General features: G+C 57.9%; 1 protein-coding gene across 3 annotated transcripts in view; it reads right to left on the reverse strand.

The window, feature by feature from the left end:
* Nucleotides 1-905: 905 nt before the first annotated feature.
* TOLLIP (toll interacting protein) overlaps nucleotides 906-22707 on the reverse strand; it is a 36504-nt gene continuing 14702 nt past the window's right edge. For all 3 annotated transcript variants that reach the window (XM_055093951.2, XM_055093952.2, XM_063608030.1), the window contains 4 exons: nucleotides 18143-18325; nucleotides 15753-15905; nucleotides 13044-13134; nucleotides 906-3790 (listed from right to left, as the gene is read on the reverse strand). In XM_055093951.2, the coding sequence (XP_054949926.1) occupies nucleotides 3576-3790; nucleotides 13044-13134; nucleotides 15753-15905; nucleotides 18143-18325 (642 nt within the window). In that variant the 3' untranslated portion in view covers nucleotides 906-3575. The remainder of the gene's footprint in view (nucleotides 3791-13043; nucleotides 13135-15752; nucleotides 15906-18142; nucleotides 18326-22707) is intronic.

Consider the following 22707-nt stretch of genomic DNA (forward strand, 5'->3'; position numbering starts at 1 on the left):
GAGTGAGACTCTGTCTCAACAACAAAAAAAATAAATAAAAAAAATTAAAAAATAAAAATACAAAAAATAAAAAATAAAGAGATCCTAACTGCAGCTGCACCAAGACAGCACTGGGACGGAGAGGCCAGCCCGGCGATGGGGACGCCCGGCGATGGGGACGCCTGGCGATGGGGACGCCCGGCGATGGGGACAGGGCACCAGGAAGCAGGTTGGGATTTGGGCAGGGGAGGCGGGTCCATCTTTGCTCAGGAGTCCCACGCCCAGGGGTCTTTTCCACAGAACTGATGCCATCAGTCATAGCCACAGAGGTAACGGCTGGAAGTTTGCTGTGGAGTCAACACTGCAGAAAGGCCACATTCAGGTGGAGGCAGGGAACCGGCGGGCATGCCTCGGGGGTTGGGCAGCAGAGAGGGGGCAGACACCCCACCGTGTCCATGGACGCTCCAGCAACGCGTCCGTGCCCGGGTGCCAGGGTGGCTCGGGGTCTCTAGAGTGCTGCTCAGATTTATGGGCGCTTTGCTCCCTAAGCATGAGCCAGTCATCACTAGGGGCTCAGACTCCTGAGATGGGGGTGCCACGGTCCCAGTGGGCTCTCTCAGAACGGGGTCGTGTTCCACGCTCACTCCCTGATGGAAATGGCCTGGAAATGAAAAGGCACCACAGAACCACCCAGTGGGGAGAGGGTGCCTGGGCTGGAAGAGCAGACCCACGCCCACTGCCACTGTTGAGGGAGGAGCACCCGGGACTTCCCTCCTCTAATTCAATCTGGGAAGCAAAGGCCAGGCTTGGTCTGAAGGTGTAAGGTTCCTGCTCCCAGTCTGTTGACGAGTGAACTCTGATTCTGACTGATTCGTTACTCCTGCGTATTGTGAATTAAGTTAAAAAATACTCGGGAACAAACATGGTAAACCTTCCCTTAAAGGACTTTATTTCTCTATTTTTATATGGATCATTTATTAAATTAGAAGACTAAAAAGTAAAAATATATTTTACAATCAAGGAAAAATCTGGACAATGGACCCCAGTAAAATAAACAGAAGCGCACGTTCTGAGACCACTCCTGCCTGGCACCCTGCAGGGCAGCGCCCAGGGAGCATCTGCAGAGGGGAAAGGAGAGGAGGGGGAGCCTCCGGCGACCTGTCTTCTATCTCCGGAGCCCCGCCTGAGGCTCCGAGATGGCACAGTCAAGCTGTCCTTAGTGACCGCTGCCACGGAGCTGGCGATCGGCCTGCATCTTCAAACCCAGGAGCAGGAGCAGCAGAGGCTGGCAAGGCCTGGGCCCTCAGACACCAGGGGCCTAAACCCAGCTCCCAAACCCACTGCAGCCTCCCCTTGTGAGCTGGCAGACAAGCCTGTCCTTCTGAGTGTGACGACCTCATCCACACCTGACACAGGCGGGGGTGGGGGAGGGTGGGGGTTGTGAACCAGCTAATTCTGGGGACCGCTCGGAGGGGCTCAGCAAGCTGCTTCTACAGTAAGCCACTTCTACAGTAAGCCTTCAAACAGGAAATAAAGCATAAAATGAAGGAAAGAAGAATCTTATTTAATTAAAGGCCTTACAAAATGTGATTTGTCTATTAAAAAAATAAAGCGCTTGTGAAAAAGAAAACTAAGAGATGGCGGCAAGCGTGGTCATTGGCAAAGGGTTGCTCTCCCTCCAGCGAGGCTGGCCCCCACTGTGTGGGTCCCTCGGGCCCCCACACGGGCTGCTCAAGGGCTGGCAGCAGGGGCCACGTCCTCTCTAGGAGACACCCACAGAGCCACATGTGCACGTGTGTGGCAGTCTCACTGCACCCCAGCAACGCGAAGGCAGAAACCGGTGCTGGTGGCCACACCTGGGCGCCTGGACGCCGAAGCCCCCAGCACAGTGAGGCCTCTGAGTGTGGCTTGTGGTCCGTCCTGGGTTAGAGTTGTTAATATCACGGAACATACCATCTAGAACATTCCAGTCCCGCCTGACACCTTCATTCCCAATGGAGAAGAAATCTACACAGGCATAAGACCAGGCCATCTGAGACAGGGAATCCCAGGGGCCCCTCCGTCTGAGTGGTCGGCGTCTGCTGAACAAATACCATGTCTTTCTTCTTCAAAGGATCAAAGGCCTTTAGGACCCACGGCTGAAGAAGGCGCCTGCTGCCAGCATGTCCCTCCCCCACGGCCACCACACACTTCAAGTTTACAAAAATAAATATTTATCAACAGTATATTTGACAAAAACCACCCCCCAATCGGTGGCAGAAAGCAGTATTTTCTAGCTGGCACTGAAACTTAACCTATTTTTTTGAGGGAGAAAAAGACTAAAATGTAAGCACTAACTTCCTCCTTCTGCATCTTCCACAGAAGACCCACTTGTGGGCATTCTCTTTCTGTCCGTTATCAGTGGGTTTACATCCGAAGGCCGGCGGCAAGACACTTGAACCACAAACACCAGACATGCAGGTGTCTCAATGGCATGCAGATTATTTAAAGTGCATCACTTGTGAGAAGCTTCTCAAATTTCTGACTGTCATAACCAGGTGTCACCTAAAATCTGTCCTGTGAGCCAAGATGCTGCATGCGGCGCCCAGGCAGTCAGAGGTAAGTGAGCGCCTCCCGCCTCAGAAAGCTTTTACAGGGCCACGCTCGCCAGGCTTTCCTCGCCCATGCTGAACCCAGGTCCTGGGCACAGCAGCTCCCAAGCTGTCAGCAGTCGGCTGGCAGTGCCACCACACCCTCTCGGAATCATGCACAGTGCTGCCTCTATCACCTCCCACCCCAGCCTCGCAAGGCCTGTTGAGAAGAGAAGCTCCCTGGGAGGACACCCACGGAGCTGGCACGAGCGCAGCAGGAGAGACGGACGGCAGCCTCTGGCGGGCGAAGGACCCGGCTTCAGATGCCCGCTGGCTGGCAATCAGGCAGAGCCTGGCCAACCGTGCCAGGCCCCCTTCCTCACTCCAGGTGTGGGTTCATTCTGCCTTCAGGCCGGAGTCTGTCACAAGGCTGGCTGGACAGTGGCCAGGTGAGCCAGGCCAGAGGCCGGCCCCACACCAACCACAGGAAGCTGCTCAGCTCACCAGACCCAAGCCCTGGGCAGGGGCCAGGCTCACAGCAAAGCGTGTTAGGGCAAGGGCGTGAGTTTTCATCTGGGAAGTTCTAAAAAAAACCCACAGTGTGAGGGATTGTGTGTGCCTTAAATCAACAGCTCTATTCCAATTACATCACATCACAAAATGCCATGAATGGAATCGGAAGGCGCTCCACCACCTCCAACACCCTGGCAGAAGCAGCTGCTCTCTACAGCAAGAGCATTTTCCAGAATGGCATGAAAAGGAGAGACGCACGTCCCAGGGACAGGAGAGCGCGCTGAGACCTCCCAGCACGAGATGGGAGGGGAGCCCCCCGCCCCGTCCTGGACCGCCAGGAACCGAAAACCCACATGCACCCAAGAACAGGTGTGGACGGGGCGGCACAGACGTCCACGGGAGGGGGCGACACGGGTGCTCTTTCACGGGAATCTTGTTGGGACAGCATTCCTTGGGGAGCGCCGGGTCGGCGTGTCCAAAGAGCGGGGGCAAAACGGCATCGAGGCAGAGGCTCTATGGCTCCTCCCCCATCTGCAGCAGGGAGTTGATGGCGGCATCCTTGTTCCCTCGCTGGGCTTCCAGCACGGAGCGGATCACCTCCTGGTCCATGTTGGGGAACATGTCCTGGATGGCTTTCAGGTCCTCCTCGCTACAGCGGGGCTGGGCGTTCACGGCGGCCGGGGGCAGGGCCACGGGCACCATGCCGGGGCTACAGACAGCGGGCATCCCTGGAAGCAAAGATCAAGTTTGGTAAAAACGTCGGAAAGTTCCAGAAGTGCCACACTAGCTCCTGCTGAAGGAAGAAAACAACGCATCCCACCGGCCTCCCTGAGGAAGGGGCCACCTCGGGTCTCAGCAAACACCAGTCCCGCAAGACACCCTGGAAAGGCAAATCCCCAAACAGCAACCCCAGGCACAGCCACGGGGAAGGTGGGCAGGGCCCTCTGTGACGCCTCCTTCACTAACTCATCTTCCTTCCATATAAAAATCAAAGTTTGATCTTTCAAATCTCACCCGAGTCTGTTTTATAACTAGCAGGCTGGGGGTGGTGTTTTGATCCCTTCAGAACTCGTGAATTTGCACTGCACACGCTCGTCTTCATTGACCAGTGGGCTCACAGAGTCCTCTGCATCTGGGGACGGACTACACGGAATGTCACGCCCGCTGATCCAAACACTGCACGGTCTGAGCCTCTTCCTTTATCAGGCATTCTAGAAGATGCTTTTGCAGCTTGGAAAGTGTGTCACTAAACTGTGTGCCGGTGGGGAACAATCACCACAGGCACTGAAGACCTCAGCAAAGCTGCAGCCGATGCCCAGAATGACAACCCCACACACACATACAAACTACACCAAGAAAATGCTCACAAAACTCAAACAAGTCGGGCAGCAGGTGCGGTGTACAGTGGACCCTCAGTGCACTGGGGCCACCGTCCAGGGTTCCTGGCATCTCCACCCCACAGCTACGCAGGCCCCTCGCCCCATGTCTGATGCGGGAGGACACACTGAGATGCAATCTATCGAGCAGGAGACGCACGGCGGTTCAGCCACTGCAGCACACACACCCCTGAAGGCACCGTGTGGCCGGACTTAAGACTCGCCTTCCAGCCTGGTGGCCGCTCCCTAAAACCATGAGCAGCCCTGAGCACAGGCAGCGTGCGCGGGGCTCAGCGACCAGCGAGGCAGAGAGCACAGGCAGCGTGCGCGGGGCTCGGCGACCAGCGAGGCACAGAGCACAGGCAGCGTGCACGGGGCTCGGCGACCAGCGAGGCACAGAGCTCCTCCTGCAGCAGCAGCTGCAGCAGTGCAAGGGTTCACCGCTCACCCGTTCATTCACCTTTAAAAGCACGAACCATCTCCCAGCTAGGATCACTGGAGCGCTAGAGCCCCAATCTTAGGATAGGACTTTTGTTCCTTTCTACTCTCGGAGGATCCTAAAGGCAGCAGAAGCCACTTCAATCCTGGCCTGAACCAACACCAGCAACAAGGACCTGCAGGGGTGTAAACGGAGCGGACAGGGCTTGCCGCCAAGCCTCCAGCACCTGCTGCAAAGGCCAGGACTCCTCAGCAAGGAAGGCCACCGCTTCCCGGCTCCTTCTAGGCCAGGCCGACTCTTCCTCCACACCTACCCCTGCCTCCTCTGCTTCTCGGCTCTCTCAGGGCCAGGCCCACCTTTCCTCCACACCCACACCTGCCTCTTGTCCTGGCCACTGGACACCTCACCTCACTGGGGAAGCATCATCCCCATGCTCATCAGCCTTTCGGCAATGAGGGAAAACGAACCGAACCATGGCCAGGTGGGGACGTGGCCACCCTCACCACCCTTTCTTCTTCCTCAAACAAGACAAAGGCTTGGGCGCTGTCTGTCCTGGAGGGACCCCTGGGATCCCCGTGGCTTCTTGGGCGCCCCGGCTGGCAGGCGGGCAGGAACTTGGCCATCACCTGTCCCTGCCCATACAGCTCCCCACAGCATGGCAACAAGAGGAATGGCGCTCGGCCATCGCCTGTCCCTGCCCACACGGCTCCCCGCAGCGTGGCAACATGAGGAACGGAGGCACCGTGCTCCCACTCTCTCCAGCCTTTACCAGTCTGATGGGGAAGGGACGGGAGGAGGGGAACTGCTGCAAAATCGACGACGGTGGCTGTGACGCTGCGACGTCACGGCCTGGGGTGCCCCGAGAAACCTGCTCTGCTGACAATGAGGGCATGTGGCGCCGACTGGCCCTCAAGTGAATCCCAACAGCACGGCCCCAACACACTCACTTGGGGAGCAGGCACCCCCAGGGGAAGAGGTGAGTGCTTCCACGGTGTGGGCTGAGGGGCAGTGGCCTGGCTCACTCCCCTCCTTCCTGCAGGGCAGAGGCCATGTGCCTGGCCTGAGCCGGCCCATCCTGGTTACCAAGCGTGGATGTGTCCATCAAGCCCTCCGGGAACAGTGAGCATATGTGTCAAGGCTGCCTGGGGACTTCAGGAGGACAGACCAGGAGCTCTGGGGCCTGGCGGAGAGCAAAGTCCCCAAAATGTGGGCAGAGAGGACGCCATGGGAGCCCGGGGCAGCCCAGACCCCACCTGTAGCGGCCCTGGGAGGAGTGATGGGCGGCTTTGCTGTGTCCCTGCCATGTGCCGCACTCAGCCCCACCAGCCACCTGCACCCACACGGACGGATGTGCAGCACAGAACAGGCCCCACCTCACGTTCTTCACGCTGTGTGAATCTGCTGTCGTATCTTGGCAAAATCAAATTCTCTACTGACAAACACAAGGGTACCCAGGAAAACCAAAACCTGTCCCTTTTCCATTCAGGAAAAATTGCTCCGAGAAGGCCCTGATCTCAGACCACGCAGCATGGTAAGTCCCGGCCGCGGGTGGGCAGGGGAGCATCGGCCCTGCTCAGGCTGAAGGCATGTGGCCCTGGGCCCCAGACGTCTCGCACGACAGTGGAAAGACATCCAAAGAGCAGGTGGGGACGACCGTCCAGCTCAGAGACTGTTCCGGAACTCCCAAGGCTTGTTGCTGCTTCTCACTCCACAGAGTGTTATCACAAAGAAGAAAACCTACGTGATTCTTTGTTTCAAAGCGACCAAGTTAGCGGGTTAATAAACACAACAGCAGAGAGTTCCATGTGATAGTTTGTCTCGGAAACTTTTAAGCATCCAATTCTCATTTTGAATGGAACCATTTTGTATTTTAAATGGCATGTGCTGCTCAGCTGCAAACTCCCTATTCGCTGGAATTCCACGTGCGAGGGGAAGCATGCCTGGGCCGCTGGGTGAGCCCTTGGCTGGCCCTCTCTGGAACTCACAGGCGCTGCGAACACCGGCTGCTCCCGTGCGTGGTGCCACCGCGTGCACGTTCTCTATGGGCCTCCCCCTTGTCCATCCCAGCAGCGGCGTCCACCTGCGTGTTTTGCTTTCATACTTTGTGGACAGGCATTCATGTCCCGGTCTGGTCGGCTCCACAGAAACCAGTGGGGGTTGTGTCCACAGAGACGCAGGCCAGGATGATGGGAGGGACTGCGCCGGTGAGGACGTGGGGGCAGCAGAGAAAAGAGAAAAGCACTCCAGGCCCGTGTGAAATGGAGGTGCACGAGGGAACAGATGGAAACAGCGTCAACGGGCAGCTGTAGCCACGGAGAGCACAGAATGAGCTGATGCACACCCTGGTGCTGCCTATGCAGGCCAGGCTGGGGAGGCGCTGGACGCCCCACTTTCCAGGCCGATTCTCCTCCCACCACCAAGCAGAAGGAGGTGGAAAGCAACAGGAGGAGGGAAAGCGAGGAGGGCCCCAGAGGACAGTGCGGCCGGCACCACCTTCCACCTCAGCGCCTGTCAGTCTCGTGGGGACCCTCAGGGCAGACCCCTGGCAGTGGCTGCAGCCTGAGTGCCCCTCTGTGCCAGGGACAGCTGGAGGGACAGTGCAGGCAGGGCTGAGGCCCAGTGGCGCCCGCGCTGGTCTCTCACGCATGAAGAACGCACGGGAAATTGAGCAGTTGGCTGCTGTTGCCAGCCTGGCGGAGAGTCTCTGTCCACTCTGCAGCTCCGTGGAAGAGAACGTGCTTCATGAGGCCACGCGGTCTCCAGATGCTTCACGCCTAGATGTTTCCTTAAAATTGAGGCTAAAAAACCCCCTATAACCACATGATGCCTACCACGAATTATTTGAAATCTGTAAAGTATCTAATTTGGTAATCAAAATAATACTTTGTTTAAAAAAATCAAAACTTAAAACTGTTCTCTTCGGCCATGATCATGGCGTAAAAGCTTTAATAATCAAGCAGTGCTTTGTGTTCCAGCCTCCCTTCCTCACTGATGTGGTCACACTTTATTTTTGTGAAGGAGACGGTCTGACCTCAGCGCCCCGGCTTCTGAGTTGCTTTGTGGGGGACTCTGGTTTTTCACTGAGGAAAGTGGACGGTCCTCGTGAGGGCTCAGCTAGCATTCAGCCCTCAGTCTCCAGCTTGCACTCTCCATAGAGGTGGCAGCTGGGCTCAGACACCACGGGAGGCTCTCGGGGCCTGAGCCCACCTAATGTGCACAGTGAGCCCCGAGACCTGCACCCTGTGCGGGGGTCTCTGGGCAGCGATCAGCAGGCGACAGCTGAATGAATGAGAGGCTGAAGGGGCTGGCGAGAAGCAGGGCCCTAAGAAGCCGGGCTCTCCTTTCCTGGCCCACTCCGGCAGCCCCGTCTCACCAGAGGGCTTGGCCAGGCCGCCCTGCGTGCACACAGGCCCGAAGCCACGCAGCCAGCACCGCGTAGCCAGGCAGAGCACGCGGCACAGGCTTCTCCACTATGTGAGTCATAAACACTTGAAACTGTGGGCGACACACATGCTCTGGCCAAGATGCACTTTGAGATTCCACTTCTGAGAAGAAAACCCTGGTGTGACTCCACCATGCTTGCCTAGTCGGCCCGAGACGCCCTGAGCACGCAGCCGCCAGCCTCTCCAAGGTCTCCGCAGACTTCGCCCTTCAGCTGGCAGTGGCTGCCGGGAGGATGGGCTGTGATCACAGGTACTCAGAAGAAAACTAGGGCATCAGCTTCCAGTGAAGAAGGGTGCCTTATTCACACTCTACAGTACTGTTAGGATAATTAAAAAATACTTCAAAGGCTCCTAAAAGCAGTGCTCTCCTAATGGGAACCAGGGCTCCTGGGAGAAACAGCTAACGCCAGGGCTAAGGCCGGAAATGCAGAGAGCCTGGGGCTTCCTGCAGTGCCAGGAAGCAGGGAGGGGCCCAGAGAAGGATCAGAGGAGGCCAAAGAACAAAGATCCCACCTGAGGGGGCTCCCTCTGGCCAAATCTGGAATGATTTGAGTGAAAAAATAACATTCATAAGGGATTCTGACCCAAGGAAAAAAATAGGAAATTGTTGGAGAAATACCTAATGTTAAATGACGAGTCAATGGGTGCAGCACACCAACATGGCACACGGATACATATGTAACAAACCTGCACATTGCGCACATGTACCCTAAAACTTAAAGTATAATTAAAATAAATAAATAAATAAAATAGGAAATTGTTTAGGAGAAATACCTAATGTTAAATGACGAGTCAATGGGTGCAGCACACCAACATGGCACACGGATACATATGTAACAAACCTGCACATTGCGCACATGTACCCTAAAACTTAAAGTATAATTAAAATAAATAAATAAATAAAATAGGAAATTGTTTAGGAGAAATACCTAATGTTAAATGACGAGTCAATGGGTGCAGCACACCAACATGGCACACGGATACATATGTAACAAACCTGCACATTGCGCACATGTACCCTAAAACTTAAAGTATAATTAAAATAAATAAATAAATAAAATAGGAAATTGTTTAGGAGAAATACCTAATGTTAAATGACGAGTCAATGGGTGCAGCACACCAACATGGCACACGGATACATATGTAACAAACCTGCACATTGCGCACATGTACCCTAAAACTTAAAGTATAATTAAAATAAATAAATAAATAAAATAGGAAATTGTTTAGGAGAAATACCTAATGTTAAATGACGAGTCAATGGGTGCAGCACACCAACATGGCACACGGATACATATGTAACAAACCTGCACATTGCGCACATGTACCCTAAAACTTAAAGTATAATTAAAATAAATAAATAAATAAAATAGGAAATTGTTTAGGAGAAATACCTAATGTTAAATGACGAGTCAATGGGTCCAGCACACCAACATGGCACACGGATACATATGTAACAAACCTGCACGTTGTGCACATGTACCCTAAAACTTAAAGTATAATTAAAATAAATAAATAAATAAATAAAATAGGAAATTGTTCAGGAGATATACCTAATGCTAAATGAGTTAATGGGTGCAGCACACCAACATGGCACATGGATACATATGTAACAAACCTGCACGTTGTGCACATGTACCCTAAAACTTAAAATATAATTAAAATAAATAAATAAATAAATAAAATAGGAAATTGTAAATCCACATTGCTGGGGAAGTCGGATAAACTCAGGGGCTGACAAGGGCGGGATCTTCACGTGGTCCTGGGGTGCTTCCCACACAGGACATATTTTAGTTCCCGGGGAACAGCCAGGCAGAGCCCGCCGTGAGGGACGGGCCAGTCACACCACTAGCCCTGCGCTGGGTAAACCTGCGCTGGGTGGAATCTGCGGTGGTGGCATCTGCCTGGGTAAAATGCGGAGGCCCTGCCAGCAGCCCCGGGGAAACTCAGCCCTACCCTGCAAGGCCACGTCAGCAGCCCCACCAGGTCCCTGACCAGAACATACCCTAGGAGCAAGATGGGGACCCCTCCAGGCCAAGGGAGGCAAGGCCATGGAGGGCCAGTGACCCCGGCCTGGATGCTGCGGACTCAGACGGGCTCCAAGCAGGGTACAGCCCCAACGCGTCAGTGTCAGCTTCATCTAGATGGCCGTCCTGTGCCAGGGACGCCCCTGCTTATTGGAAACGCATGCCTGGGCATGGGGCTGGGGGCTCCGGTGGGGCATCAGGTGGACGAGTCCTCACAGGCTCTGGCAGATGTTCCTGCATCTCCTTGGGAACTTTTCTATGAAGTGCAGGGCTGTTCCAAAATTTACAATGTCTATCAAAAGAAAATTTCAAAGTTTGTCTAGCCTTTCCTAAAATAAACGTTTTAGAGCAAACTTGAAAGGCATCTACAAAGAGAATTAGGGATAGGAACCAGAAAGATGTAAGCCAATCAATGTTATCTGTCATCTGAATGCTCTTACAGCCAGATACACCCCGGTACTGTATCCAGTTGATGGAACTACACCCCCCAAAAAGACAGCCACAGAGCGCCCGGCCCAGAAGTTGGAGGAGACGGGGAGGATCCTCCTCACAGCCTTGGCGAGTGAGTGGCCCTGCCTACCGGGGCTTGGACTTCCAACCTCAGGAAGCTGGAGGGCCTGGGTCTCTGTTCTTTCAGGTTGGCCATCGGCCTCCAACTCAGGACAACCAGACAGAACTTCACTAGCCCCATGAACTGCACACCACAGAAGGCACTTTGACCCCACGACGGCAGCTCTGGGCTGTCCCAGTTACAAATCAGAACCTCCAGGAGCCACTCTGGGGGGCATCCAGGGCGCATCAGGGCCCCCAGGGCAGCAGAGCTCCCCTGGCCAGGCTCCAGGCTCAGGAACAGCTGCGGGGCTCCCATGCTCTCCCCCGTTTCTCTGCCAAGGTGCTGGCTCTTCTGCTTACCCAGATGCCCACCCTCCTCTAACTCTGAACGCCTCAAGGCTGCTTCTGCGTTTCTGGCTCACCTGTGGTCACCTCCTAGGAAGCATTCTTTCCTCGGTGACGGGGCGCAGGTGCTGCCTCTGCTGAGCTGGTGGTTTTCTTTTTTTTTTTTGAGATGGAGTCTTGCTCTGTCACCCAGGCTGGAGTGCAGTGGCGCAATCTCGGCTCACTGCAAGCTCCACCTCCTGGGTTCACACCATTCTCCTGCCTCAGCCTCCCGAGCAGCTGGGACTACAGGCGCCCACCACCGCGCCCGGCTAATTTGTTTGTATTTTTAGTAGAGACGGGGTTTCACCGTGTTGGCCAGGATGGTCTTGATCTCCTGACCTCACGATCCGCCCACCTCGGCCTCCCAAGGTGCTGGGATTAGAGGCATGAGCCCCCGCACCCAGCCCTGGGCTGGTGGTTTTCTAAGACACTGGACACCACAGAGGCCCTCTCAGACACACGCTCTGCTCTTTCCTCTGGAGAAAGGCAGCCCTGGCACCTGCGCGGGCGGCTTCACATGGAAACAGAGTCTATAATGTGAGCAAGTGAGGGCGAGGCCATGCTGTTCTCACAGGCAGTTTTGTCCGAGAATGTCCTGAACACCAGTGGACAGCCCAGAGTCTCCCAGTGCCGTCTCCTCCTTCCCATCGTCAGGGCTGGGTTTCAGGCCACATCGGGTGGGTCTAGGGCGAGGTCCCGACTCCCAAGGTGGCCTTTCTGCATCTGTGCGGGATGCTGGCGGGACTGGGGTGCTGACCAGGCCTCTCCACTCCAGCTGGGCTGGACACCAGCACTGGCCTCACAGCACTCTCGCCTGCCAGCAGCTCTGTCCCGCCCCAACCCCAAAGCAGCCCCTGAGCACAAGCAGCCGGGGCCTCATGCAGCCCCGAGACCCTCCCCTAACACCACCTCCCCCAACACCACCACGCATCCCCAGCGCCCTGCCTGCAACTTGGCCACTTCCATGGCCTGGGCCTCTGGCCTCCACCCTCCGTGCAGAGGGACCAGTGCTCTGCCTGGACACCAGCTCCCCAGAACGAGAGAGAGGCCACCTCAGGAGGAGAACCAGGGTGACCACAGGCTCCCCCCAGCACCTCCTCTCAGGGGCTGAGGTCTCCCCGCCTGCTAAAGACGGCTGGGCCCATCCATGGTGGGGGCCGGTCTTGCACCAGCTGCTACCACAGTCACAGCTGGACCAAAAATGCAACAGCATGAAAAGTGACATCCCAGCTTGGTGTTGCTGCAGCCACAGGCTGCTCACTCCTAACAGTGACACACGACAACAGACGCAATGGCGCAGTAGAGAGCACGCATCACCCAACAGGAGCGTGAGGTTCGGACACAACGGCGCAGCGCAGGGCACGCGTCACCCAACGGGGCGTGAGGTTCGGACACGACGGCACAGTGCAGAGCACGCGTCACCTGACAGGGGCGTGAGGTTCTCCTGCACAGAGCTGGCCACAACGGGGTTTCAAAGCCACATTTCCACATCTCTGAAAATTTCGACTCACCTCATTTCTGCCAACAATTAGAAAAAAAAAAAAAAATTCTATTTTCTAGATATGCAAACAAAATTCAAACGTAACCCTTGGCTCCCTGGCCTGAAAGGATCTGTGTGCGGTCAGCACGTCTGCAGGATTCTAGAATGGATGACGTCCCCACCCCGGCGCTCTAAGCCCCGTTCCCTCCTCCCGCACCTGCCCTAGGCCCTGGGGTTTCTACCAGGGGAGAGGCACCCAGGGAGGGAGCACACGCACCTGTGATGGGCACATAGCCAACGCCCTGCTGGTACACTGTTGGCATCAGGACCACGGGCTGGGGTGGCATCACCATGGCAGCTGGAAGCAGCTGAAACACAGCGGAGATGGTCCCGGGGTCAAGGAGGAACATCCACCCATCAGAACCTCGGGAATCGCCCTCCCCACAATTGCCCTCCCCACGCCAGCCCAGAATCGCCCTCCCCATGCCAGCCCAGAATCACCCTCGCTACACCAGCCCTGAGTGCACAGGGGATGCTGGGCCCTGCTCCCACCCCTGCACCACCTCCTCAAATCCAGGAGGTGACATGGCTTGGGCTTACAGACCCCCCTCTAACTGGGATGTGACTGAGAGAGGATGGTGACAGGAGGGACATCCCAGTGTAGGTGTCGAGTCGGCCTGGGGGGAACCACACTGCACTGCTGTGGTGTCTGAGTTTGAAAGTGTCAATTTCACATAAGTCACTGCACTGCTGTCAACTCTGAGTTCAAAACTGTCCACTGTGGATAAGTCACTGCACCGCTGTCACCTCTGAGTTCAAAACTGTCAACTGCGGATAAGTCACCGCACCGCTGTCATCTCTGAGTTTAGTTCAAAACTGTCCACTGTGGATAAGTCACTGCACTGCTGTCTCCTGAGTTCAAAACTGTCAACTGTGGATAAGTCACTGCACCGCTGTCGTCTCTAAGTTTAGTTCAAAACTGTCCACTGTGGATAAGTCACTGCACTGCTGTCGTCTCTGAGTTTAGTTCAAAACTGTCCACTGCAGATAAGTCACTGCACTGTCGTCTCCGAGTTCAAAACTGTCAACTGCAGATAAGTCACTGCACCGCTCTCTCCTGAGTTCAAAACTGTCAACTGTAGATAAGTCACTGCACTGCTGTTGTCTCTGAGTTCAAAACTGTCCACTGCAGATAAGTCACTGCACTGCTGTCTCCTGAGTTCAAAAGTGTCAACTGTGGATAAGTCACTGCACCGCTGTTGTCTCTGAGTTCGAAACTGTCAACTGTGGATAAGTCACTGCACCGCGGTCGTCTCTGAGTTCGAAACTGTCAGCTGTGGATAAGCCACTGCACCACTGTCGCCTCTGAGTTCAAAACTGTCAGCTGCGGATAAGTCACTGCACCGCTGCCGTCTCTGGGTTCAAAACTGTCAGCTGCAGATAAGTCACTGCACCGCTGTCTCCTCTGAGTTCGAAACTGTCAACTGCGGATAAGTCACTGCACCACTGTCGTCTCTGAGTTCAAAACTGTCAACTGCAGGTAAAATCACTGGAGCGTCATGATGGTTCTGTGTTTGTATGAAAGCATCTGTTAAAGACGTGTCATGAGACATTTACACATGGTCACTCACGGCCGGGACATGCTTTAAAATATCCCAGCTTTAACAAAAAGGGGGTGGGAGGAGCCAAGATGGCCCAGAAAAGCAGCTCCCTGCTGCAGCCTCCCTGCTGCAGCCTCCCCACGGCAGCCTCGCCGCCACACCCTCCCCGCCGCACCCTCCCCGCCGCACCCTCCCCGCCGCAGCCTCCCCGCCGCAGCCTCCCCGCCGCACCCTCTCTGCCGCAGCCTCCCCGCCGCACCCTCTCTGCCGCACCCTCTCTGCCGCAGCCTCCCTGCCGCACCCTCTGCTGCAGCCTCCCTGCCGCAGCCTCCCCGCTGCAGCCTCCCTGCCGCAGCCTCCCCGCTGCAGCCTCCCTGCCGCAGCCTCCCCGCTGCACCCTCTCTGCCGCAGCCTCCCCGCTGCACCCTCTCTGCCGCAGCCTCCCCGCTGCAACCTCTCTGCTGCAGCCTCCCCGCTGCACCCTCTGCTGCAGCCTCCCCGCTGCACCCTCTCTGCTGCACCCTCCCTGCTGCACCCTCTCTGCTGCAGCCTCCCTGCTGCACCCTCTCTGCTGCACCCTCCCTGCTGCACCCTCTCTGCTGCACCCTCCCTGCTGCACCCTCTCTGCTGCACCCTCCCTGCTGCACCCTCTCTGCTGCACCTTCCCTGCTGCACCCTCTCTGCCGTCACATCTGCCTGGCATTTCCCACAGCACCATTTTTCAGTAACAGCCTGAAAATCCTCTGGTTGATGATACAGACGAGACGGCAGGAGCTCTGCATCTTGGAGCCTCTAACTGGCCCTCCTGATGCCCCCAGGAGCTGCAGGTGCCCTGAGGATGGAGATGGCTGGGAGCCAGGGCGCTGACGTGCTGGCCCCACAGCCAGGCCTCGACTTCCTGACCCCGAGCGCAGCAGCCCCCAGGCTTCCCCCACATCTCCAGAGATGCCCTGCCACACTGCGGCCAATGCCTGCCCTGTGGGGAGGAGCCTGGTGTCCTGCAGGGCCCAGGGCTGTATCTCAGACCCTGGAGGGCTGCTCAGCTGGACCCTAAGGGCAGAGCTTGGAAGGGCTGTGGGGGGCCTCCGAGGACACAGGGGTCTGCAGTGGAGACCACCACAAAGGGTGGGCTCATCTTAGGAACACAAACAACCCCTATGCTGTTTCCCCAGACAGAGAACATGGGCAGGAGCAGTGGGCAGGGCAGCCCCTCTCTGCCACCAAACCACCCAGGGCCCCTGCCCTCTGTCCTCAGAACGTGAGCCCTGCTGTTTTATGGGCTCAGTGCCTCCAGGAAAGAGACGAGGGTGTCTGTGGGGCGGCATAGCCCCGACGTGCTCCAACATACCCCAATGCGCCCCACCCCGCCCAGGCGTGCAGCTCACCGCGTAGGACATGACGAGGTTGATCATGCCTTCCTTGTCGTCCCCCTGCCTCCCGCTCAGGCTGTACCACTTGTCCTCCACCTTGCCCTGCCTCAGGGACTCCGGGATGGTGATGTGGGTCCAGGCAATGCGGTCGTCCATGGAGAAGGCTCTCTGCGGGAGACAAGAGGGAGAGGCCCCAGGCATCAGGGAAGGGGCCACCCTGCCCCTGCAGCCGCACCATCGTGGGCCCGCCTCGAGTCCCCGTCTTATCTGTGGAACAGGGCTCCCACCTGCACCAACACCCCATCGATGAGACCCCTCGGGCAGCGCAGGCTTCATGATCGTTTATCAGCCTCCGTAGGGGACTTCTTCCCTCTCTCCACCAGAATGGGCCGGGGCCAGGGCCAGGTCTGGGGCTGGGGAAAGCGAGGGCCCTGGGCTGCTGTCCTCCTTCAGTTCCGCTTCAGGGACACTGGCTGCTCCTCCCCAGCCCTCGGGGCCCCATCCTTGCTCCACCGGCTGCCACCTGTCAAGCCCCAGAGCAGCCGGGGTGCAGACTGGAAAGGACACGGGGTCTGCCTCCCACAGCTGACTCTGCACTTCCCATGCGCTCTCTACTCTTCTGAGGGCCAGGGAGGGGAAAGCAGGTAGGGACGGGGAGAGAAAAGCCGGGAGGAAAAGGCAGGGCCCAGGCAGGGAGGGCTGGCCGTCTGCTGGCCTGGCTGCCCCACACTGCTCCCCGGCTCCCACCCAGTCTCTAGCCTCACAATGCCACAGGTGTGAGGTGCCGGGACCACACTGAGCAGCAGCCTCGCCACATCCCCTCTGACCTTCTGACTCTGCCTCAGAAGCGCTGCAGGTGCAGCCACGGACGGGACTCAGGACCCTCAAGGGTCACGACCATTCGCATCACCAAGAACAGCTTTCCCACCCAGTAGGCAGCCGCACTCTCTGGAAATCCCACCTGCTAGTGAGCGGGCGGACCCTGTGCGCCCAGCGGGGCGGACACATGCACGCTCTGTCCCTGGAAATCCCACCTGCTGGTGAGCGGCCAGACGAGTGCCCAGTGGCGGGGGACACGTGCACGCTCTGTCCCTGGAAATCCCACCTGCTGGTGAGCGGCCAGATGAGTGCCCAGTGGCGGGAGACACGTGCACGCTCTGTCCCTGGAAATCCCACCTGCTGGTGTGCGGCAAGACCCTGTGCGCCCAGCGGGGCGGACACATGCATGCTCTGTCCCTGGAAATCCCACCTGCTGGTGAGCGGCCAGACGAGTGCCCAGTGGCGGGGGACACGTGCACGCTCTGTCCCTGGAAATCCCACCTGCCGGTATGCGGCCAAACCCTGTGCGCCCAGCGGGGTGGACATGTGCACGCTCTGTCCCTGGAAATCCCACCTGCTGGTGTACGGCAAGACCTTGTGCGCCCAGCGGGGCGGACACATGCACGCTCTGTCCCTGGAAATCCCACCTGCTGGTGAGCGGCCAGACGAGTGCCCAGTGGCGGGGGACACGTGCACGCTCTGTCCCTGGAAATCCCACCTGCTGGTATGCGGCCAGACCCTGTGCGCCCAGTGGGGCGGACACGTGCACGCTCTGTCCCTGGAAATCCCACCTGCTGGTGAGCGGCCAGATCAGTGCCCAGTGGAGAGGACACGTGCACGCTCTGTCCCTGGAAATCCCACCTGCTGGTGAGCGGCCAGATCAGTGCCCAGCAGAGGGGACACGTGCACGCTCTGTCCCTGGAAATCCCACCTGCTGGTGAGCGGCCAGACCCTGTGCGCCCAGTGGGGCGGACACGTGCACGCTCTGTCCCTGGAAATCCCACCTGCTGGTGAGCGGCCAGATCAGTGCCCAGTGGAGGGGACACGTGCACGCTCTGTCCCTGGAAATCCCACCTGCTGGTGAGCGGCCAGATCAGTGCCCAGCAGAGGGGACACGTGCACGCTCTGTCCCTGGAAATCCCACCTGCTGGTGAGCGGCCAGACCCTGTGCGCCCAGTGGGGCGGACACATGCACGCTCTGTCCCTGGAAATCCCACCTGCTGGTGAGCGGCCAGATCAGTGCCCAGCGGAGGGGACACGTGCACGCTCTGTCCCTGGAAATCCCACCTGCTGGTGAGCGGCCAGACCCTGTGCGCCCAGCGGAGGGGACACGTGCACGCTGTATCCCTGGGTCATGCTTGTCACTGGGGATGTTTCCAAATGTAAGCATGTTCAAGGAGCTGGAAACAATCCCTTTTTCACATTCCTTGGGGAGAGCAGGACCCTGTCATGCACCCAATGAAACACCAGGTGGGGAGCCACGCCTTGAAGCCAGCCAGGAACGTGGCTGTGTTGGCAGGTGTGTTCCCACGGCAGCCACGCTCAGCCACGTGCAGCCTCCATAATAGCTGGCACGTCCCTCTCACCTCATCGAAGATCTCGAGATAGAAAGAGTCCACGCCTGGGGGCACCGTGCAGTGGATGACCTTATTCCAGCGGGGATTCTTGGCGCCATTGTGTGCCGTGGGCGTCTCGTACACCGCGTAGCCCAGGCGCAGTCGGCAGTAGGGGTCCATGCGGGTCATGCCGTAATTCTTGGCCAACTTTGCCTGGAATGAAGCCAATGTCAGGAAAAGGAGGTGCCAACCATCAGGAGAGGGTGGGTTCTCTAGGCCGTCTGCCTCCCTGAACCCTTCCACGAGGCCTTTTCCTAACACATAGACTACAGCCACTCAGAGTCGCCTGAACACGGCTGTGACCTGCTTCCCAGGAGGCCAGGAGCAAGAAGAGTGAGCCACAGATGGATCGTGCAGTTCTGAGACAAAGCACGTGGCTTGTCCTTGACAGCAGAAACCTACGACGCTCACAGACACAGCTGAGGCCGCCACTCACCCACCATGAAGGGCGCGCTCTCTAATGCCCTCCTCAGAAGCGGCTGAGGAGGGAAAGGGGAGGAGGTCCCGGGACAGAGCTGAGAGCCAGAGCATGACAGGGAGTGTGAACCTGCCCCCGGAGCATGATGACCCGGGAGAGGTGCATCCTCGCTCTAGGTGAGAGTGAGGACACCTGCTGCACGTAATTCAGACGCCACGTGGCTGCTTTCCTCCCTCGTGAAGGCAGCAGCCCTGCCTGTGCTATCGGAGTACGTGGGGTTTTGGGGACTGGAACTTGTCTTTCTTGTGTCTCCCAATCACAAGGAGCCACATCACATGTAGACTATGAGATTCGACTTCAGGCCAGGCGCTCAGCTGGGCGGGGACATTTGAGGTCCTCGGGGTGGGAGTGAACGTGTGTTCAGAATAAGACAGAAGACCGTGGCAAGTAAGATGATTGTTCAGCAAACAAACTCAACATGGATGGCAGGTTCAAATATAAAACCTAAAACTGTAAAACCTTTACAAGAAAAAACCAGGAGAAAAGCCCTCGTAAGCTGGGTTGGGTTCAGCCCTGCAGCTCTGGCTGCCTGTAAAGCATCCTGCCTGGAATGCAGACGGCCTCCCTGTACCACTGCCACCCGCTCTCCTGCAGCCAACCCGGCTCACCCCCAGGAGCTGGTGATAGAGACCCCGGGAGCTATCCCGGCCCTCCCACCCACATGGAGCCCGCCAGTTCCTCCTTCCCAGTGGAACAGAGTCCAGACACTGCCCCCCGACCCCCTCTGAGGGAACGGCCAACCTGTCCTCACCAACCCCCCTCTGAGAGTACTGCCACCCTGTCCTCACCACCCCCCCCCGAAGGCACGGCCACCCCATCCTCACTGACGCCCCTCTGAGGGCACGGCCACCCCGTCCTCACTGAACCCTCTCTGAGGGCACCGCCACCCTGTTCTCACCGCACCCCTCTGAGGGCATGGCCACCCCGTCCTCGCTGACCCCCCATTGAGGGCACGGCCGCCCCGTCCTCGCTGACCCCCCCGCTGAGGGCACGGCCGCCCCGTCCTCACCGACCCCCCTCTGAGGGCACGGCTGCCCCGTCCTCACCGACCCACCTCTGAGGGCACGGCCGCCCCGTCCTCACCGACCCACCTCTGAGGGCACGGCCGCCCCGTCCTCACCGACCCCCGAGGGCATGGCTGTCCCGTCCACGCCAACCCTCGCCGCACAGCTGAACTCTCCCCTCCTGTGCCCACATCTCTGGACTGCCAGGTCCTCTGTTTTCTATTCTTGTCCACATACAAGTTCCCTCCTTTCACTTCTAACCAAAGCTGTGGCCAGTCCTTTTAGGTCAAAACTGCCCCATTCTTGGGTCCTTAATTTTAGCGTGTTTCTTGGGTGGCCACAGCGTACTCCGGAATGCTATGGAGTGACAGTTTTCCGGAAGCTCCTGGGCAACAGGCATGCTCAGCCTCTAGCAGCTTCCAATTCCCTTCTGCTGCACACCCACAGATCTGCCAGATCAGCTCTTACACTCCAAACTCTGCCCCTGTAAACTCCTTAGAAACTGCCCTATTTTCTGGAGAGTATGTAGCAGGAAAGTCTGAGACCAGCGTGATTTTCCAAAGCTTTCAGGTAACTGTGCTGTCTCTGCCTAGCTGCTATGACTTATTTTTATTAATAACTTTAAAGGCTTTGAGCAAAGCCAGCTTTCTGGGTGGCACGTGGGACTCCCCCGCCAGCATGCCCGTGCCTGTCACCGATGCCTGCTCACATTGGATCCTGCCTGCTTCTGCCATACTCAGCATCATCCTCTCATTCCCGTCTCCTCCCACTGCCCTCTGCACTGTGGCTAGAAAACTCTAGGATGAGCGTCCTGTGACATCAACTGCTCTGCTGAAGTGACCTCCTCGATGTTTACGGAAGCATCTGCCCATTCACTATGACTGCACACAACCACATGCTGTTCTGGTGCAGGAGACACTGTGGACACCGTGGGGACACACGGGCACCGCTGCCTCCCCCACAACGGGCAAGAGACGCACGTCAGACAGCAGACACCGTGGGGACACACGGGCACCGCTGCCTCCCCCGCAACGGGCAAGAGACGCGCGTCAGACAGCAGACACCGTGGGGACACACGGGCACCGCTGCCTCCCCCGCAACGGGCAAGAGACGCGCGTCAGACAGCAGACACCGTGGGGACACACGGGCACCGCTGCCTCCCCCGCAACGGGCAAGAGACGCGCGTCAGACAGCAGACACTGTGGGGACACATGGGCACCGCTGCCTCCCCCGCAACGGGCAAGAGATGCGCGTCAGACAGCAGACACCGCGGGGACACACGGGCACCGCTGCTTTCCCCGTAATGGGCAAGAGATGCGCGGCAGACACACGGCACAGCAGATGGCGTTACCACTGCAGGGAGTGACCAGCTAGGAGGACCAGGTGTGCGGGCTGCAGGATCTGGAGGAAGAGCTGCAGGAAGCGGGAGGAGAACGGCCAGGGAAGAGGAAGGTCAGGAGTGACTAGGGTGAGGAAAACATGGGCCCAGCTGGAGCAGGCTCAGCAGGACAGTGCCCACGAGAAAGGCCCATGCGGGAACGGACCTACTCTGGCCACGCTGCAGGGGCTGAGCGGAGGCAGTGGGTGGGTGCGGGGGGCTCCAGGCCTGGACGGGCTGAAGGTGGCGCCTGTGCTGAGGGTCAGGCCTGAAGGGCAAGAGGTGGACATGAACCTGGAGCACCAGCAGCACCAGGGCTTTGGGCCTCAGCTTCCAGAGTGTGGGACAGCCACCTGCAGACGGGGGGGGGAAGCCGGGAGGGTGGCCCGAGAGCTCCACCTTGGGCACACGGAGCCCGGAGTGCCCACGGAACACCTGGGGAGGCCATGTGGCCATGGTCCGTACCTAAGAATCTGGGGTGGAGCTGAGTGGTCGACTCAGGCCGGGGCCAGCACGTGGGTGTTTAGACCCACAGGGATGCAGAAGTCACCAGGGTGTGTGGGCAGAGAGGGGAGGAGGGCTGAGGACCAGACCCCTTGGCATCCCACTGGGGCCCCAGGAGACAACAAGGGGAAGCAGCGAGGGGACGCAAGCAGGGAACCACCTGTGTGGCCGCCCGGAAGCCAAGAGAAGCAGGAAACAGGGGCTGAGCTACCTGGCCCAGTGAGGAGGCGAATGTTTCCCACCACTGGAGCTGTGCCACAGAAGGCTGGGTGAGCTCACGTGGAGGAAACAGGCTGCCTGTGGTGGGCTCCAGGGTGCGGGAGAGGACCAAGGGGGGCCAGAGGTGTGGGCAACGCCAGGGCCACCTCCAAGGCCCAGCCAGCTCTGGAGCTTGAACGGTGTGAGGTGGAGTGCCCTGCGGTCACCAGGCCCTGCCAGGAGGTGGCGGCTGAGGACGGGTGATGGCACTGGCTGGCCTGGTGGCAGCTGGCACAGGAATGCATGGGCTTACGGGAGTTCACTGGGTGGGCAGAGGGATCGGCCACACCAGCACAGTAACAGCTGCACAAGCAAGGGTCTGAGACACGCCGCGAGGAAGGGGTGACGGTGCAGCTGTGCTCACCACACCATGAAGCCCCTGAAAGCAAGTCTTATTTGTGAGGTCCACGGCGATTCTTCTGCCTGCTGTATTTGTGCATTTGTACGAAAGCCCGCATGGCTCACAGTGTGTCTCCTTTTCCTGCATTTCTACGAAAGCCCGCGTGGCTCACAGTGTGTCTCCTTTCCCTGCATTTCTACGAAAGCCCGCGTGGCTCACAGTGTGTCTCCTTTTCCTGCATTTCTACGAAAGCCCGCGTGGCTCACAGTGTGTCTCCTTTTCCTGCATTTCTACGAAAGCCCGCGTGGCTCACAGTGTGTCTCCTTTCCCTGCATTTCTACGAAAGCCCGCGTGGCTCACAGTGTGTCTCCTTTCCCTGCATTTCTACGAAAGCCTGCGTGGCTTACAGTGTGTCTCCTTTTCCTGCATTTCTACGAAAGCCACGTGGCTCACAGTGTGTCTCCTTTCCCTGCATTTCTACGAAAGCCCGCGTGGCTCACAGTGTGTCTCCTTTCCCTGCATTTCTACGAAAGCCCGCGTGGCTCACAGTGTGTCTCCTTTCCCTGCATTTCT

Source organism: Pan paniscus, chromosome 9 (genome assembly GCF_029289425.2).
Source record: "Pan paniscus chromosome 9, NHGRI_mPanPan1-v2.0_pri, whole genome shotgun sequence".
NCBI classification, from domain to species: Eukaryota; Metazoa; Chordata; class Mammalia; order Primates; family Hominidae; genus Pan; species Pan paniscus.